General features: G+C 39.3%; 1 protein-coding gene across 9 annotated transcripts in view; it reads left to right on the top strand.

Annotated features, from left to right (window-relative positions):
- The first annotated feature begins 1,914 nt into the window (after positions 1 to 1,914).
- The window catches only part of fam13b (family with sequence similarity 13 member B), a 48,583-nt gene continuing 30,253 nt past the window's right edge, over positions 1,915 to 20,244 (top strand). For 3 of the 9 annotated variants that reach the window (XM_028415393.1, XM_028415395.1, XM_028415387.1), the window contains exons 1-5: positions 1,916 to 2,138; positions 14,649 to 14,796; positions 15,586 to 15,801; positions 18,723 to 18,935; positions 20,046 to 20,223. In XM_028415393.1, the coding sequence (XP_028271194.1) occupies positions 15,636 to 15,801; positions 18,723 to 18,935; positions 20,046 to 20,223 (557 nt within the window). In that variant the 5' untranslated portion in view covers positions 1,916 to 2,138; positions 14,649 to 14,796; positions 15,586 to 15,635. Of the gene's footprint in view, positions 2,139 to 2,787; positions 2,872 to 8,510; positions 8,598 to 14,643; positions 14,797 to 15,585; positions 15,802 to 18,328; positions 18,471 to 18,722; positions 18,936 to 20,045; positions 20,224 to 20,244 lie in introns of those variants that run through there. The other 6 variants (XM_028415389.1, XM_028415390.1, XM_028415392.1 and 3 more) reach the window with 6 other exon arrangements.

Here is a 20,244-nt window from a genome sequence, read left to right as displayed (position 1 = left end):
AGATTCATACAGTGGCCACGTGTATGGTAATGAAACGGAGTTCAATAGCTGTGGGACTTTTGGGGCCAGTACTGGTTTTATAGAATTAAAAAAAAATCCAGATATTATTTATATACATGTATAAAACTGTAGCTGGCTAGCTACCTCGTTAACATAGCAAAGTGATGAGCATGTCGGGGATTTCGTTATGTTACAGAAAACCAAAAAGACGCCACGTACAGTAGGTCTGTCTGATCAGATACGAGAGACGCAAACTGACACGTCATCTTTTTTTCAGTCAAATAAAGGCCACACATCATACACAGAGATATCACCTTTATCTGATCATAATACATCAGAACCACATGTTTCTGTGTTTACTAGCACAGAGGACAGTGAACTGCCAGGCTTTGCTTAATTCGTGTTAGTGTTTTGATCATGTAATATGTGGACTAAACATTGAATATTATCAGACTTATCCTTTGGAACTAGCTATGTGTTATCATCCTGTTTCATCGTAATTAACTGCCCACATCCAGAACAACACTCAAACATGTATCACAAGCTGATGATCACACTGCCTCCTACAGTCCGAAATGTGTGATGATGCTCTGCTCTCTCCTCCAGCAGATTTCCTGAACAACACGCATTCATGTTATTATTTTGTTGTTTTGTTGCCACCAGACAGAATCCGCACGTGCAACATATACAACAGCACCACATTTTCTTTACCTTTTGAAGAATGTGCATTACTCTTGTTTTATATCTTATATATAGGTATATAAATATATATAAAGAGGCATTTTGTAAATGGACCAGTATAGCCTGTATGCTAGTGAGAATGAATTCAACATAAGACTTTATAGTGTCATGTTTATTGTATTACTGCATTATAGTTTGTTTGTTTTTTTTTTTTGCTATTTAAATCTGGGTTTGGCAGCAGATTTGTGGAGGGCGTGTGTGTTTGTACTGGCCCACCAGACACACACAGTTACACATTCCAATAAGTGTAAAAACAATAAACACAGCAATAAAGTGTCTATAGAGTATTTGTATTGGATTCATTGAGTTAATCATTGTCAATGGGAACAGCAAAGATATAAAGGTGTGGAGCTTTTCTCAAACTGAAAACTGCTGTGTAGCAGGCAATCCACCAGGTGGCGGCATTACACCAGTGGACTTTTAGCTTAATGCCAAGAACAGTGTCTTACTTATCTTACTTAGGGGTTAAAAAATAAAGGTCTCCATGCCTACTCATTACACAAATACATATACAAAACAACACACTTTACTCATGTTAGTCAAGTCACCTTAGTCAATCAAGTGGATTTAAAAAATAAAGTGCACGTCTGTAAAGATCACTTAATGTATTTACTGCTTAACAACACAGTAACAATCTGCTCTACAGCAGCCATTTTGACTTAGTTGTACATAAAAAGTGTATTTATTAGTGAACCACTGAGCAAAAGCATTGATCTCTCACTAAGCAGAATGACCATCAGTGTGTTTTTTCACTGCTGTGTCTGCTGCTGACAGTAAACACACTGGTGTTATATAGGTCTACAAACAAGTGAAAAATATTTCTAAAACAAAAGTGGATTAAATATATATCATGCATAAACATATATGTATATTTTTAACTGTGTAGGAGGAGCATGTACATTCATGGTGTTTAAAAAAATGTCTATTAAGTTTTAATCACGTTGGTCAGGTACATGTAAAAATAAAAATAATAATGCAAGTTATTAAAATTTGTAGTATAAAGACTGAATTTGCTAATCTATCAACAACAGTATTAGTCAATAGAATAAATCAACCAATGCTGCTGTCTGCAAGGCGGGGTCAATATTTCGCAGCTGTCTCCTGCTGTGCTCACAGTGAGGGAGGCGGGGTCAGTATTTGGCAGGTTCGTCCCTTGAGGGTGTGTATGTGTGCGAGTCTCACTAAGCAACGACCTGCAAACGGGCATCCGAGCCAGTCCAACCGAGAAAAAAAAACAGGAACCACATTAATTTCGAGTGTCTTTGCAATGAACCCGACGATATATCTACAACATCTACTCTGATCCTGTCGAAGTTGTCGTCTCTCCGGACGTCGACCACAGAAGCCAAAGCAGAAATTAATGCATCTCGCTCCGCGTTGCAGTTTGTTTTGACCTGGTAAGGTACCCCCGGAGCGACTGATTAGCTTCCTTTTTTGCTAACATCGCTATCTCTGGTTCCTCACAGCATCTTAGATGCTAACTAATGCTAGCCTGCTAAGCTAACACTGTCTGACGCTTTTCTGTTTATCTGTTTATTGTTTTATTGTATTATAATGGTGCTTATAAAAATGCGTGCAGTGCTTGTGACTTTTTATTTAGACGCAAACGTTCGAGTGTACAGTTAGTTTTAAACCGTTACCGACTTCATTTCTCTGTTGGGCTAGCGGCTAACAGCTAGCAACGGAGGTAGTTCCATCACATCTGTGATTCTCCTGCGGAGGAGCACACAGCAAGCTAACTCGGAAGACAGAAAAAGAAAAAAAATAGCATGAATAATTAAATGTTTGATGGTTTTTCTTTTGGCCAACTTGTTTTCAGTTTCGTAGACATGGAATGTTGTAGTTATTAGTTTTGTGTGTCTTGTTGCTTCTGCATAAATAATGCGTGAGGTGCGATGGGCAGCTCAGAACCACCTGGTTCTGACGGGTATTGTGTGCAGCAGCAGCAGCAGCAGCACTTTGGATCCCGTGTTTGGTCTCTTTGGAGTTCTGCTTCTCCTGAACTGTACTTTCGTTTTCTGTTCTGCTGGTTTCTAGAAAGTTTGATCAAATGCTTCCTTCTCGGCTCTACGTTAACTGTCTGTGCTGGAATGTTCTGGTGTTTTGTGGCACGGTATTTGACATTAGGTGGTATGTATACAAGTGCTGATGCTCAGTCATTGATTTGTACGTGTATTATTTGATTTAATGGTGTCGGTTCATCGGTAATACTTACACTGAGATTTTTTCTGGGCTGTGGAATCTGGCAGATTGCATAATCGCATTCAGCCATCGCTCTGAATTAGGACGGATTTGTCCCTCCATATGGTGCACAGTATGTATGATACACCATGTCATTGTTACTGCGTGTACCCTGTCATTAGTAATAAACGTTTGTTAATGTGTAAATTGGGTCTAAAACGATAAAAGGTAGTTGTAGCTGTGCAGCGATTTATGTGAATTAATTATTTTGATAATTCAATAGGCAAAACAATTGATTTTTATATTTTTAAGTCATTGTTTTTGTTTATGTTATGTCAGATATCCATTACATACTTAACTAATATTATAAATCTACCTTTAATTCGATTTTTATTTTTATAGCACATTTGAAAAATAGGTAGAATTGTACTTGAGACAAAATAAAGATAAAATGCGAGAATTTAACTAATAAAGGATTATCTTATCTAAGTCCACAGTCTCCATACACAAAAACCAGCATATAGCTAGAATAGAATAGAATATACTTTATTAATCCCTTTGGGAAGGTCCCTCAGGGAAATTCGGGTAACAGCAGCAATACAACATCGACAGTCAGAGCAAGAGTTAAATAGAATAGAATAGAACATAGTACAGTAAAAGTAAAAGATAAAGATAAGAGGGATTATGTACAAACATTGCACACCTGCATAGATGGTACAGATGGATTATTGCACATGTAAGTTATTGCATGTATGTTGTATCAGGCTGTATCAGCTGCCAATTTTGGTGTAAATCAACCCAATGTGGGTGTTGAGTCCTTGAGGGTATTACAGTATATGTACCGCTGTACAAAAAAAAAATGTAACGTGTGACAATTGTTGCCGCAGTTAACAGGAAAAACATTTATTGTTATTTCTTGTTGGGGTTTTTTGTATTGGTTTCAGGTTCCCTCTTTCAGTATTTGGGAAACGGAACACAAACAGGTTTAGTTTAATCTGCTGCCACTTTACAGAAAGCCCATCATCTATGATCTTATCTGAGGGTCTGCAGTGTTGTAGCTGAGTAACCTGGCAGGTTGTTGTGTAAGAGGCAGCAGATACTGTCTGTAGACAGACTGGAGTAAAGGTTAGCTGTGTGGAAGTGTTGCTGATGTTGGAGACATGTTAAAGAACAGTGGTTGAACTGTTGTAACACACCTCGGATTGATATCGATGTGGCTAAATGTATAGATTCTAATAATTCTATGGTAATTGTTTTCAGTATTATAAGCTACTTTAAAGCAAAGCTTCGGATGGACAGTGGCATCACAACAACATTTGGTGGAATCATCACCATTGGCTGCCTCTTTTGGATCATTGAATCAAAATAATGTAATGAAAAATAGTTTAACTTCAGTGTCATTAAGAGATGAAATTATTAACATTCATCCTCATTTATTGTACCAGACTGCTGCACTTGCTGCGTTTTAAGTGATAAATCTCACGTATGCACATACCAACAGTGTCAGAAATCTCTGGCCTACTGCAGTGTGAGATAAGGCGTGTAAGTAAGATGACCCATAGTTTTTATATGGAAGGAAAACACGCTCACACACACAGCAGCCACAGTGTGTCATAATCACACAGCTGCCTGCAGTGTGGGACTGTTATTGCCAGGTCATGGAGTGGTTGTTTTAGACCCTGTGGATGGGGGCCAAGCCAAACCAAATGGGGTCCAAATCTCTCTGAAGCCACAGCCAGAAATTCACCAGATTTAATCCGCTCTTCTCATGTTAACACCTGTATGGAAAATATGTCACAACCATAGTTTAATTTCTAAAACATAAATGCAATGTGCTTAAAGAGGGTGAGGCTTAGAGAACTCCCTGTCTTCTTTTATATATTAAGCCCAAACTGGCTGAAGGCAGTTTGATGCAGTGTGGTACTGACTCGGTCCAAAGATTATGTAATGCAGATGGATCAGGCGGCAGAAATAACAAAGGCTTTTTGCAAGAAAATAAGTTTTATTCATGTGTCGTTATCTTCATACCTCCAAATATTAGAGAAAAGGTCATTTTACTTTCAGATCGTGGACATGGACTACCACTAAAATTTTACAGAGAATAGATTAAATAGATCTTCCTCCACCTCCTCTTGTAGATGTTTACAACACATTTGGGGGTTGGTCACACCAGACAGGCAATTTATAGATATCAGGTTGAGATGTGGAGAAATGTGAAAAATCTGTTGTTTATTTTTGAGGATTTTGTAGATCTTATAATTTTAGCAAAGCAAAAAGAAGTTTCTCTATGTTTGGTTCATTTAATTAACCCATGCCAGGAAAAAGCACTGTTTTATGTTTTGTTTTTTTTGGTCACGTTCCATTCGCCAACAGCAGGTGTGGTCATTCCAGAACTACATACCTACATTGCTCAAATGAAATGCTTATTTAAGTGGCTTGTTGATAAGACCTTCAGTATTCAGGTATTTGGTGGGATGGGTTCTTAATGCCATTGTAGATTTTATTTGAAATTGAATTTGAATTTTAAAGGACAGAGCTGGAGAAATCCTGCACTGAGCAGCTGATTGGGCTGAAGGAATCCGACGGTGAGAGCTTGTTCTCAGTAGGTTTAAGGGCAGACCTCAGCATCTGCTAAATGTGTCAGGCCACCAGAGAGATTGCGCAGTGATGAAAGTCATATGACTGGAAATGCAGCTTGACTAACTGTGATCGGTTATATTTCTATAACCTTTGCCACCATTTTCACTGGAACTCTAACTTAGTGTTTTTAAATTGGAAAACCCCAAACGCACATTTAAATGTACTTACAAGGTGTTTGGTAGGCTGATGCTTTGTGAATCCATGAGCTAATGTATTCATTAGACCTTGACCTTGAGAGTAGCTCACCTGGCTTTACCTTAGCAGTCGTTGTTTGGCCTGAGGTAGAGAGTAAAGCTATAAAATCCCGTCTGTGACATCAGAACCAGTCATCAACACACGGAAGCCATTTAGGCCAGGTCGCTCATCTCTTTGCTGTCTTACAATACTAGCACAGTACAACCTACCCATCCCCTCCTCCTACAGTATGTGTCTCTGTTACATGGGAAAAAATCAACATGTAGATATATTACGCTTTGGACAATAAGCATTGAACTCCCAGCCAATTGCACCAATTGCAATATGAAGCTCATGTGTTTCACCGGGCTTTGAGAAATCACAAGACTCATTTGTATTGCTTACAATTAATAAAAAGGGCAATTGTGAGCAAAGGAAAGCAAACAAAGCTTTAATAACGCATAATTTCCTGTATTCTGTGTGAGACAATAACTGCATAGTCACTTTGCTTGGTCATTGTTTGCATGTTCTTCTGTCTGGTTGCTGTCACAGCTGCTGTTTTGATCTGTTGTTTACACACAGGCAGACACACAGACAGATGGGAATGACAGGACTTATGCTACCATCCTGTGTAAAGTTCTCTGTTATTTGGGTCTCCTGCAGTAGAGCACAGACTGTGCATTCGACAATATTCAACAACAGGGTTGGGATTTCCTCATTGATTCAGAGAAGCCTCACTTCCTCATTGCTCTGTCACTGCTTTCACAGAGCTGACAAGCATGCATGGAATATAAAGACAACAGATGAAGAGGGATGTAGGAAAAACGCAACACTGACTTCTGTCTTGGAGTGCAATGGTTTGGAAACTTCCATCAGTATTAGAGGCGATGCACATAATACGAAATCAATAAAGCTCAACATCAGTGTCTTAGAGGAAGCTGGGCCTAATCATGTATAACACAAACTGTCTTAGTTGTTAGTAATTTAAGTATTATGTCATAAAATGAAGGCTCCTATGGCTCATATTTATTAGAAAAACTGCTGTAGTGGTTAAATTTTAAGGAGATTAGAAAGACCGATTTTTTTGGTGTTAAGTGGCCTCCTCTAGCTCTTTAAATAAATTCATAATTCTTATGGTTGGGGAAGAACTTGAATTTGGAATTTATTTATTTCCCTCTACACCTAATTTATGCACAGATTATGCACCCAACACATTCAGTGTGAACTACGCCTGAGTGTACAACCACATTTCCATTACAGCATGAGGGTGGGGGAAAAGTATTGAATGAAACCCAGACCTTAATGTTTATTTTCTTATTTTTCATAAATGAACAGATCAGTATGAGCTAAGAAAAAAATGTACACTTGACTGTTTATCATAGAGCAGTCAGTGTAATCTGATTAATAATCTACACTCTACACTTACTCTATAGAGACTATCATGGTAGCACAGCTCCACTAAATATTGATAAAGAGTGCTTAAAATTCCCTTCATGTCACGTTTCACTGTTTTGTGTATCGGCATTGTTGAGGGCATTGGTTGCTTTGCCTAGAGAGCTACATTTTCTGAGAGGGATTTTGCATCTCGAGCTTTGCTTTCGACTGTTCACCCAGATGGCAACCAAGCAAACTTAATGCAAATGTACCAAACAAAATGCTGCTTTCCTTCCACTCCCACAGTTGCCAACACAGAGCTGCACTTGTGTTTTCACTGTAGGCGTTCTGGGCTTTTTTTCTTCGTGTCACAGCCTATCAGGAAAGCAAATAAAGGACCTTATTCTGCTGGTTTCCTTGTATAGCCTTCCTGTAAAACTTGCATGGATCAAAGAGTGGGGCATCAGGCTTGAGGTCACCAATTCAGGGAAACTTTTTTCATTAACAAAATGATGTTAAGCAGGTCTCTTCAGCGGTCAGCTTTATTGTATAGTTGTGTGCTATAAAAGGCATTGGTCACAGCAAGTTGGATTACTAGTACTGTATTTGAAGTGTGATGTTGAATGAATAGAGCGTTGAAGCATTTAGTGTGTGATAGGAAGCAATTCAAGGTGCAAACATGAGTTTGGATTGGATTGTTGGGTGAATGCTTGTCTTTGTCTGACTGACTGTTCATTATTAAAATGTATTCACGATCATTGGATATGAGCAGAAAATGAGTAATTTTAACAGTTAGATGGTGAATCTGACTGACTGATTTATGCCAGTCCTTATTGTTACAGTGCTGCATAGCTGGACTTGTCTTGGGCACATTGAGTTAGCTCTATCTGTCAGATTCTCAGGCTTCAAATAAAATCCAGAAAATTGAAGATGACAAGTCAGTTGAAGCTGTCTTGTTCCTTTCTCCTGTTTATCAATTTACTTGGAAAAGTATGTAAAATTGATTTTAAAAGGCACAATTATTCCTCCAAAATAAATGAAGGAAAGGCTTTGCATGTTTGTACAGGGTTAGAGATAACAGGGCCTGGAAAAAAGCAGATGTCCCCCAAAGACATGTGCTTATTAATTTATCACTGACAGGGCTAGTCTGGGAGGAGCAGCTAAAGTAGGCTAGGGCATTGAGCTGATGCAGCTATGGATTCAAGGGCAACCTCTGCCTTTACTGCCTTTCGTTTTTTTTTCTCTTGGTCTTCTGGTCTTTACCTCGTTTTCGCCTCTGCTTGTGTTTCCCTGCACCTTTTTTCTTCTCCTCTGATCTTCTTTTGCAATTCTCTTTGTGATGCTCTTTTAACTCTGCCTCTGCTCTTTTATTCCCTCTCCTATGTGCGCCTTTGCCTCAGAGCCTGATTTGACCGGCTCCTATCCGCCTGTGAGAAGTAGAACCACAATATAAAAATTGTGAGCACAACAGTAAAGCCTCTGGAAATGTGAGTAGTACTTTGTGCTTCAAATGAGAAAATACAATGCATTTTCTAGTAACAGCTAATTGAAGTAAAGCTATTTTGCAAAAAGCATTGCTTAATTATTTATTGAGATATAGGTGCTTTTATATATGTCAAAAAAATCAGGCAGAAAAGTCTGACATTGAACCTGAATGCATCACGACCTATGTTTTTGTAAAAAAATAAGACCAAATCATAGCTTAAAATCTGTGCCTCTCAGCACAGCTGCATGACTGAACTTCAGTTGGTTTTAGGTGCAAAATGCAGAAAATTGTGTTTATTTACTGTATTTAGAGGCTGCATGCAAATACAGTTTGATATCTATAACTATATTATATCCATATATTTTTTTACCCTGTGGGCACTTGAAATATTATACACACTGATTGTGCAACATATCGCAAAAGAGGTTGATCTGTACATGTACAAAAGCTCAGTGTTTGTATTTGCTGTTGATAGAGAATAAAGAGTTATTGTTGACCTTGGAGTTAGGGCGGCCACCAGTCCTGTTCTCAGACTACTTGGACTGCTAACAGCAGACAGCCTAAAATGTGCACCAGCAGGTTTTAGGTTAGCTTTCAAAACACCTCATGTGTGGGTAGGTGTAGGTGTGTGGTTTTTAATAGGCGTTACACTTCCTCTGTTTATGTTGGTGCACTGTCAGTTGCAGGCTTTCATTTTCTAATGTTGTGTTTTGTCATGATCTGCTATCTATTACTGTATTGTAAACGGCAACTGCTGTGTGCAGTGGAGGTGCACTGTTAGTGAGGCTTGAGCCACAACATTAATCACAAGCTTCTAGCTGTAGCAGACTGCTAATACTTCCTGTTATGCAGGTTCTCGCAAAGCAGTTATACATCCTGGATGGCTACCTAGCCTAATTGAGTGGAAATATAATTTTCCACAAGGGGACACAGGGTGTAGGAGTAAAAATCAGTTATCAAGTTATTTGTTCACACTTTACTGACATGTGTTGGTTGGTGATGTCCCCCAAAAATGCATGGTGTCTGATGGGAAAGTCTAAAACCATTACAGGAACTGCTGCGTTAAATGCCAGTGTCACATTGGTTTTCATTCCAGTGGTGACAAAGCAGATGGGTATCTCCATCACATGATCACCGATTTGCGGAAGAGATTTGTGTCACTACACACTGTGCGATTGTCCATATTTGTTTTTGTGGGTGTGTGCTTTTTAGAATGGTCACGCTCACATTGGAAAGAACAAGGAAGTTACCTAAAACAATATATACCTGTAGAAATACTAGAAAACAGAAATCATCCTGTCTTTTTCATGGTGATGGAGGCGTTGAGGTAGTGTTCACTTAGTTCCAGGAGGGGTTTTCTGTATGCTCTGTGTGTGTGTTTTAAAGGTGAATACATACTAACCAATTGTTCTGGTTGTGTAAACACTTTCTTCTTGATTTTAACTTTTGCAGCTTTTACAAATTTAATATACCATGACATCTTTTAGCTCCTTAGAAAAATCTGATCTAAACAAAATCTGATAGATTTTAACATCTGAAGAACATCCCTGCTCTTTAATCTGTCTCTCTGTTGCTTTGTACTTCCCTGGTTTTGTTGATAGTAATAGTTTCAGCAGAGATGATGGACTATCCAGAGTTTCAGAGTTGTACAGCTTTTGAAGTGGGGGATTTCACAATATGATGCAAGTTAAGGGAAATTTGTAAGTTGTTTTTGGTGAAGTACTCAGTTTTAATGCAGATGAGGTCATTTGGCAGATTACAGAGTAATCAGAATGACATTTGTGTTCACATACTTTATGTTTACATCTGGAGTTTTAGGATTTGGTTGTTAGTGATGCGTTATTAACATTAGTTGGACCGTATGTGTGATTGGATGCTCAGCTACATTTAAAAAGTGCAGGAGACTGCTGGTGGAACTTGTACAGCGATACTTTACTAGGACTTTATTGACATTTCAGTCATTTCTTCCTCTCTTATTGTGAGGTTAGGGTTAAGTGCTACTTTCAGAGTGGTGTGCTAGTGCGTAGAAACTGTATCTTTTTCATTTTGGAGTGTTGTGAAAAAGCATTTTACCTTTTAACAAGCAGAATATAAACTTAAAAACATCTCTGACTTCAGAGCCTTAACTCTTTTCATTCACAGCCTTCAATAAGCAGTTTTATCATCTTGGTGTTTAATTTACTCATACCAAGCATTTTGTTTATCAAATGGTCGGAAATTACACGAAAATGCATATACCGTGTTTCAAAATGTTACACAGCATGGTTTTCTTCAGCATTCAGCCTTTTCTGTACACAGAGTGATCATTATCATCATTTTACATAAAAAAAACCTGTTGTGTTTCTCCTCGTAAAAATTTCCAGCCTGTCCTTCTCGTCTGACCACTTTCCCTTCTGGTCCTCCTGTTCTCATTCATGTTTTCTTTTCATCTCTTCTAGCATGCCACCTCAACTCTCTCAGTTTTCTTTTTAACAGTGTCCTTCATTGAGCTGAAGGCCGTCAAGCATGATATCTGGGATTAAGACACAGACAGACAGAGCAATTCTAGACTGGTCCATTACTGACCAAAACCTTTACTGCAGAGGCCTTGTAGGGTCAGTTTTCACAGTAGACAAGGCACTGGTTTAGGAACATTGGGTTCCCTAATCGCAGAGTACCATTCTCCTCATCTGTCTGCCCCTTTGTCTGATAATGCCCAAGTGTGTTGAGCCTGGCGGGGTTGTCCCCTGGTGCTGCCAGGCTATTGCAGTCTGCCATTTGGGCTCTCAGCTTGTTAGTGAGTAACAGCCCTTCACAAAATTAAACATTTGGTTCCTGCAGTAAGGTTTTAATGTCGAAAACAAAGCTATCTGGCTTCTGGTTTCAGTAGTAAGGACTCTAATCAAATCTAAGAACTGCAATGCGATTTTCTCTAGCTTTTAAAGGAGCTTACACATTAGCAGTGCCAGTTCAGCTGTTTTGGAATGAATAGAGGCTGAGAAATGCTTTCAACTCAGCTTTTATTGCATGACTCCTAAAAACCCCATTTAATAAGCTTTAAGAAAAATCTAGAAATGTAATTCAGCTCTTCAGCCACCAACATAGGTTTTGTCATTGAATACCAACAATAAATCACTTTATTGTTGCTCCTACATTAAAATCTTTGGATGTAATTATAAGCAGGAGAGGTTGTTAGTGCGATAGACCTTAAAGGTGCTTACAAACACATGGCCTTCTCATGCAAAGAACGCTGTCTCAAAAAACCTGGTAAAACATTTAGTGTGCTTAGAAGGTCATGACAAGGATTTGGGTTTTATATTAACCAAAAAGTAAAAAAGACTGATTTTATATCAGAGCTCTGTCAGTTCAGCTGTAGAGCTTCCTTTACTTTTTGTACCTGAAACGCCTGAGGAATTGTACAGACTGCACTTCTATTCTGTTACTTGGACACATGATCCATCTGAACATTGTTTGAGTACTGTTACAACCTAGTAATCTTACTCTTTCTGCAGAGTTAGATTCTTCTGGTTTTAAGGATGAGAGCATTTTTTTTCTTTGAAGTCCTTTGAAAGTTAGTTTTGGTGAGAGACATGGACACCAGCAGACAGTATTTATATTTCCTAACTCTATATTTTCTTGGCGTAACACTTCCTGTTCCTGCTCAACTCATCTGGCACTCTTGACGTAGATGTGATGCAGACTAAGTAGGTCGGACAGCTTGTGTAACAGCACAGCACAAAGATGAATGAAAGGAAAGAAGTGACAGAACAGGATAGAAGGAAAAGGACAGAAAAACAAGACATGATGAATTCCTGCACAAAAGCAAAAATGAGAGAGTTGATCTAGAAAAAGCATGAGGCAAAAACTTAACATTCAACCAAGTGTGTGTGCATGATAAGAAAAACACTGTGATTACATCCAGTTAAAATTTCTGAAATTTTAGGGAGCCAAATACTGTAAGAAACTAATGTATTTACTTATATCTTTAAATGTCAGGTACCAATTTAGTAATATGTTAGATTTTAAAGTGAACATTTTGTGTTCTGCTTCACATCTCAAATGTAGAACTGTTTATTAATATTTGATCACATGGCTTTACCCCCAAATAGACTAGCTAGGTCAAGAGAGACTTAAAAGACAACGTCTCTCTCTCCATGCACACCCACCAGTTACGCATTGAAGTGGCAGCAGTTAATAGATACACATGATTAAATATGACAGTTTGCAAACACGGGCATGCACAGACCTGTAAAATGCTGGCGTGCAACCGTTTAATTATTGTATTCAGGTCTTCAACAGAATCTTGGACAAGCTGACATCCTAGCCTCTAAAATGAGATTGCGAGAGGAAGAAAATAGGAAAGACAAGTACACACATTTACCAGTGTTCTTAACCACTTGAAACACAAGTGACTTTTAGTTTGTACATAAAACTCAAAGGTAGAGATACATGTTTGTCCAAGAGTTTAAATTGAGACAACTGGACTCAAGAATTGTTTCCTACAACCCTACAACAGTGGGAATAAACAATATTCACAAAGACAGGAGGCAAAACTAAGGAGCAAAACCAAGTAAACAAAGCTCTCAGAACATGTAGCTACCCAAACTGTGCCCAGGTGAAAGCGGGCAAAAAGAACAGCAGACAGCCAACTGGAACAGGACCAGTCAGGCAGAAAAAAACATTAGCATCCCATATGTATCAGGAGTTTCTGAGAAACTCAGAAGGATTTTCAGTACACATCAGATTCCAGTACACTTTAAACCCAGCTCCACTCTGAGACAAAAACTAGTCCACCCCAAGGACAAAACTCCTAGGAAAAGATTAGGATTAAGCAATTTCCCCATTGTTGGACTAATAAAGGTTTCTTAATCTTAAAAGACAAAGCAATGTAATGATGTAAACAAAACAACCACTACACAAAAGGATGTCCCAGCACAGGAGAGCCACCTCCTCAGGACAGGAAGTGGCTCACCTGCACCATAAAGACAGCGGTCACTCCTTTGAGGATAAAAATGTGACAGATGGTTTGAAAGAGGATTCCAAGAAGCCATCTATGTGAAATGGGAAAACCCTGTCCAAACAGAGGAGGAGGGCTGAGGCATCAGCTCTCACCTGTTTACAACTCTGTCCTTTCATCTCTTCCCAGCAGGTTTCACCCCCATTCAAACCCTAAGAAATGGGCCGTTAACCAGTCCTGCACAGGGCCCTGGTACAGTTTCTGGTCGTTAATTGACCATTACCCAACAAGAGGGATCTTAGTCATGTGAGTTCCTCCAAGATCCACCCACAGAGGTCCTGAGCACATAAAAACACAGATTCCCCACCAGAACAGCAGCAGAACTGAAGGAGCCACTCGGGGGAGTGGCGAAACGTTTTTTAAAAAAATCTAAGAGTCCAGTTGCCTCGATTTAAACTCTTGGACAGCACATGACCTAGGTGATTGAGAGAAACCAGCGACAGATGTATGTGTGGTGTATGTTTGATTGTGCCGTTGGGCCTGATACATCATGTTCTCAAAAACAGTCGATAAAGTGGTTGAGTTGTCTGTTAATTACAGGGTTTATGGTTCCATCCCAGGCTTCCCCACATTCAAACACCTAAATGTGCTCTCAATAGCTATGAGTTGTGAAGGCAAACATTTATGAAGCACTTTCTACTATGTTAAAATATTACAATTTAACATTGGTTTTCTCTCATTCCTTTATCTTCTTGTGTAATCATTTACATTCTTTCTCATTTATTTGCATGTGCTTGGTAGGAATTTGCTTGAACAAATGCTTTCCGTGGTGTTTACGGCATGATGGTTTAAATTTGTTAAAGTAAAAGTTTCTTTTTTACTTCTTTTTATACGGAAATCAAATAAATTAGAAGAATCAACACAATACATTGTTGTTCACTGTACTTGTATAGAAAGCAGCAAACCAAATGTGTATTAATGTTGATCTTTTTCTCTCTCTATTCTCACCTCTGCCTCCACTCTTGCCCTTTCTTTTCTGTGTTCCTCCTTCTCCACCATCTTCCTTCCTTTATCCCTCCCTCCTCTTTTTGTCCTCTATATCTTTCCCCAGTGTAGCTAGAAAGGAATCCTGCAAGAGGGATTAGCGGTCCGTCAATGAGGAACTACCGGCTCATCTTCTGCCACAACCTGAAGCAGCCATAGATGGTTCATCGGTTTACTGGCCAGGGGAGGAGAGGATAGGACACACTTTCACTGCTACACGGTGAGTGCACACACACATGAAGCCACAAACACGACTGACTGGATGGTTCCTAACCAGTGATAAAAAGACCCATACGGCTGACAAGGCTTTACAATACTCTAGAGTCATTTACAATACATTTTTAATAATCATACATTTTTAGGTGGTTAAGAGAGCTTCTTATGACTTTTTGAAGAGTTCCCACATACAACAGATACACAGCCTCTCAGTTTTGAATATAGCACATGGTGCTTCTTCCTTTTAGACATCATATCTGAGTTTAAAAATCCTTATGATTCTTGGAAGAAAATACTATAGACAACATTCACCGATAATTTCTGATACACATTTGGTGATGTTCCTCCTCCTCCTCCCTTTGATGAGTGGACTGAACACCATCTGTCACTGTTTGCATTCAGATTACTCACCAGCCCACCACCATCAACGTCAGACTTTAAGAAGTATTTTTTTTGCTGCAGAACCTTGCCTTCCTGTGCTTATTTGCATTGATTTTTATTCCACTGTCGAAGGCATCCTCTTTGTAAAGCCAAGAAGTGAGGATGACATAGAGCATAAACAGTGGAGTAGCAGGAATCTGATTTGTCCTTCATGACCTTTTGTGTTTTAAGGGTTTTAGGGCTATTTAAAGGCTGGGTTAACATTAACTGTATTAAATAATATATTTAAAAATGATCTTTGATCTGCCTGATGATGTAAAGTGAGGTTTTATACACTGTCATAATCTTCAGTTATTTTGTAACTGTCTTTTTTTTTCCAAATCTTGTTTCTTTTCCTTTTTTCCTCTGTAAGACGTGAGGTCTTGGCGGGGTTGTGGTGAGGAGGAGGAGGTGGAGGAGGCCATGAGGAAGAGCGTGTCTCCGTTGCCAGGCAACGAGGGCAAGAGCTCAGCCAACACCACACGGGTTTTTGGCGTTCCTTTGGAGGAGGTGACACGCACGCACACAATCAGCGGCCACGAGGTTCCTGCACTGGTGAAACACATCGTAGACTACATCGAGGAGCATGGTGAGTGATGGAGACACACTCTTATCAAAATTGTGCAAACTAGTTTAAATTCAAAAGAACGTGTCACAGATATATACTGTAGATATTTACATGACTCATACGTACGCCCACGTTTGTGGTGATGCATTTGTTCACAAGAATTAAATGTCTCCTTCTGAGCGCCTTATCTCTGAAGCATAAAAGAAGAATAAACAGGAAAAGAAACCAAATATTGAACAATGTAATTGCATCTGTGTTGAGAAGTACAGTTTAACTCAGAATTTTTATTGTGATAAAAATGATAAATGCAGCTACACTCAGGAATAAACCTTACTGCCAATGAATAAAATAGCAGTTCTACTGAAATGTAATCCTTCTAGATAAAATTTTACATGTTGCCTCAGGCCTGCAGATTTGTCCTTTTATCTATCACTAGAGCAGAGCTGTTGCCCATTTTTATTTCATATGTTTTGTTAGCAAGTAGTTTCCCTTAGTTAATAATTACTCCAGTTAGTGTTTAATTGAGGTTTATGTAGTTAGCCATTACATAATGTCCCCTAATATTGTTATAGCATTCTATATAGTTTCTTAAAATCTGTCTATACAGCATCACATGGCTTTGCACCTTCATCTAATTCCACTTGTTTGACCAAACATGCAGAGCTACATATTTAAAAAAATATATCTGATTAAGTATAGTTGAGTTCCATCTGATTGCTGCCTGTGACGGTCACATCCTGACAACGCTCTGCTGTCAATGAGCCGCAATGACTGACGTTGCATCACGATAAAACCAAAATACCGTATGTTGTTAGTGGAGATCCATGATAAGATGAACTCTGAAAGCACCAACAGACAGCTCCGTGGTTGGCTTCCTTTCCCCTTACATAACAGCTCGGTCAGCTGCAGCTCCACTTGTGAAAACAGAAGAGACTGTGGAGAGGGCAACCTACCAAAAGTGCTGGCCCCGGCCTCAAACATTTCTCTTCACACAGAGCACGATCTTAGTCTTATGTCATCTCCTTAGAACGAGCAGGTATGTATGTATTGGTGTCTCAGAGAGGATGTAATTACTTGTTGATACAAAAAAAAATTATTCACAAAATAAAGCAAATGTCACAAAGGTTTGATGTGACAGCTAAATGAAGGAACTTTGAACACCCTAAATTAGAGTTTCCGAAGATGTTTATATTGACTTTAGTAACATAAAACATCCGCTGTGACAGACATTTAGAAAAAACTTCCTTTTCCATTTTACTACCAGTCACAAAGCAGAAGCACTTTCTTGTAAAACCCGTCATGCCAATGCACTTTCAAACTTATGGAATGAAGTGTCCCCTCAATGCCCCCTCCAGAAATGCGCAAAGGAGGTTTGTGGTTCTGTGTGACCTGTGGGGTTGTCTTGACCATAAGCGGTTATGTAAGAAGTCTTTAATCCTCCAGGGTCTCTGCTGGTGCATTAATTAGGGTGGTGCTGGCTGTCAGGAAGTTATTCAGGCTGTGAAAATGCCTTAATCTCTGTGATGCCTGATGTTTTATGAAGTAAATGCACTATTTATAATCAAAGATAATGATGAAAAGGCTTCTCAGACTAAAGCTATGACAGAGACTAACTAGATTATATTCGCCGTGTTGTACCAAACTGAGCAGTGTTGTATTTTTTAGCAAGGGCACAAAAACATCGGATAAATAGATAATTTGTCATTAAATGATACACACAACTGTGACCTCTGTTACTCTATGCATATAGACTACTATATAAATAATAAAAGTCTCCCAGTACTCTTATTAAGCAATTAAACTGACAATTAACACTTGTTATGAGAAGTCAGGAGGCATCACCAAGTGGTTGTCTCATAACATGCAGGTTAAACATTACCACTTGAATATCTTCAAGCACTTCCTCTTTAGTTAAATCCGCCCTCCTGCAATACCCATTGTGTATTAACATTTACAGCAATGGTTAATGAGGTGGTACAACCTCAGCATCACACTGCCTATAGCAGATGGCCTTTTCCCCATAGTGCATCCGGCTGCCATCTCCCTCCTCAGATCCTAATATGTCCAATCACTTTACGGTAGCCATTATAATGAGAAAATAAAAAAATGTGATTGGTGATGATTGTTTGCAACGTGACAGTACTGGTTGGTAATGGGGAAAATCGCTTCAGATCTGTTTAAGACATTAGCAAAAGCTGGCTTGTAGAGAATCAGATGCTGAGTAAACATAACAACATGTCTTATATGCATACAAGATGTTCTGATACGGTGTATCTTGTGTCAAAGAGAGGGCAAGAACATGATGATGATCATTTTATAAAAGCCCTGACAGGACCGTGTGATGCTTTCAGTTTATCCCTTCCATCACAAACACTCAGTGATGTTGTCACACATAGGAATGATAACAGTTACTGTGGTCATGCATCTGCTTATTCATTTAAGGGAGGGGCACATATCTTTGTACTTGTGTTTCTGAACACATGCTGATCTTACATAAGCTGCGTACCAGTGCAGCATCTAGATCATTCTACATTTATAGAGCTGAAAAAATAACAGCAGGCCTTTCATGTCAATCTAGGGGATGGATTTGCTTGATACATTTCTAAAATGGTGAAGGGGATCATCTGATTGGATTGGTTGTGGATTTTATGATGCCAGATTGTGTGCTTTGGGGATACGGCTCATGTTTGGTCTGTAGAAAAAGGCTCTCTGTATTAAACACATTGACTTTAAATCCAGCCAGGACAAACTCACAGAAAGCATGACAAAGATCATAACCTGTCATTTTATAAACCTAAATTTATCAGAAAGGAGGTACAACCAAGCTTTCTGTTTAGAGATTTTAAACATTTTGTAAAGGGTGAGAGCTGGCTCTAATGAGCTTCAGAAATACAGCTATTAGCAGGCCATGTACTAAAAACTGCTGCCATCTGTGTTTTCAGGTAATCTGGACTTGGAGGGGCTCTTCCTGGTTAATGGCAACGCAGAGCGAGTGGACTGGCTGCGTCAGCGCTACGATAGCGGGGAAGAAGTGGAGCTAGAGAAGGATGCCGATCTGGCATCAGCAGTCAGTCTGCTCCGGCTCTTCCTTCAGGAGCTGCCTGAGCCTGTGATTCCAACAGCTATACAGGGACACATACTGCAGCTACACCAAGGTGTGTATCGGGGGACTGCTTCTGCTCATGTCACCATGTATGTCTTCATCACTCACTCAGTTCCTTCTCTGTGATCTTTGTACCCACTCTAACCAGCAAATCAAGGTAACTCATGCAATCTTGCTTTTACAAACCCATCCTGTGTTTGGTTTATGTCAAAGGAGAGGTGGCCATGAAGGCATTAACACATGCACAACATTCGCCGTTCTGGACTGTTCTCCTAGTTGACTTTACATTAAGCTGTTATGACTCTGTCCATGTAGGCAGACGCTGGTTATCTAAGCTGTGAATACAGAGTACAGCTGTCTGATTGGCTAAAACAATCTCTTCACCCAACTAGCTTGCGTGCTGCGGTTCAGTCTTTTTTCCTCCTCTTCTTCATATTATCAGTGTCTGCCTCTCCTGTCCCCACCCTTTTAAAATGATGTTCCCTGGTTGCTCAGTGCAAGCATCTTTCTGTGGTTACTTAATCTCTTCTTTGAGATGTTTTTTTTTCCATTTTTGGAAAACAACAAGTGAAGAATATGCTGGTGAATCGGTGTTACATCTTAATACAGAAAGCCATGGAATTTCAAATGTTTTAATGGACAGTGTCTAATCGCTTTCACAAATCTCCCATTTGTTCTGTTTCCATTTTTTGTGTCGCCTTTGCCCTGTAGATAATCTATTCTAATCCCCCTGTCATGATGGTGGCTGCTCCAGTTGCTCTCTTGCAGATTACAACTAAATGGTGGTGGGGACTCCATGTCATGTCATTAATTTGTCTGTCTATTATATTCTACTGTGGCATTGTGAAAGGATTGCCTTTCTTACACTTTTTTCCCCCAATGCCACCTTCCACGTGGCATTAACTGTGGATTGAACATAATCTTATCTGTGTGCATGTTCTCTCTTGATAAGAATTTGTGAGGTCATCTGTGAAGAAACATGTCAAACTTGTTCATCTGTAATTCACTACACAATATCTTTAAAGTAATTAAATTGAGCGTGGCGCATGTTAAGAGTTTTAATGGCGATCCTAATATTATAAGCACACACACTAATGCAGAAAAGTCTGCAATATATGACATTAGCAATGATGGCAACCTGTTCTCTTCTAAATGTCAACAGAGTACAGTAATGAAGAAGAGCTTTGTAGAAACTTGAAGTACCTGCTACAGCAGCTTCCACAGTTAAACTACGGCCTGCTGCGCTTCTTGTGCCGCTTCCTGTCCAGCGTGGCATCCCTTCAGCAGGAGAGCTGGAACGTCGGGGCGCTGGCCGCCGTCTTCGGACCAGATATCTTCCAGTAAGAATTAATTATTCCACT

The sequence above is a fragment of the Parambassis ranga genome, chromosome 10 (assembly GCF_900634625.1).
Source record: "Parambassis ranga chromosome 10, fParRan2.1, whole genome shotgun sequence".
In the NCBI taxonomy this organism is placed as follows: domain Eukaryota; kingdom Metazoa; phylum Chordata; class Actinopteri; family Ambassidae; genus Parambassis; species Parambassis ranga.
Note: the sequence above shows the minus strand (reverse complement) of the source record. Positions and strands in the feature narration are given on the sequence as shown.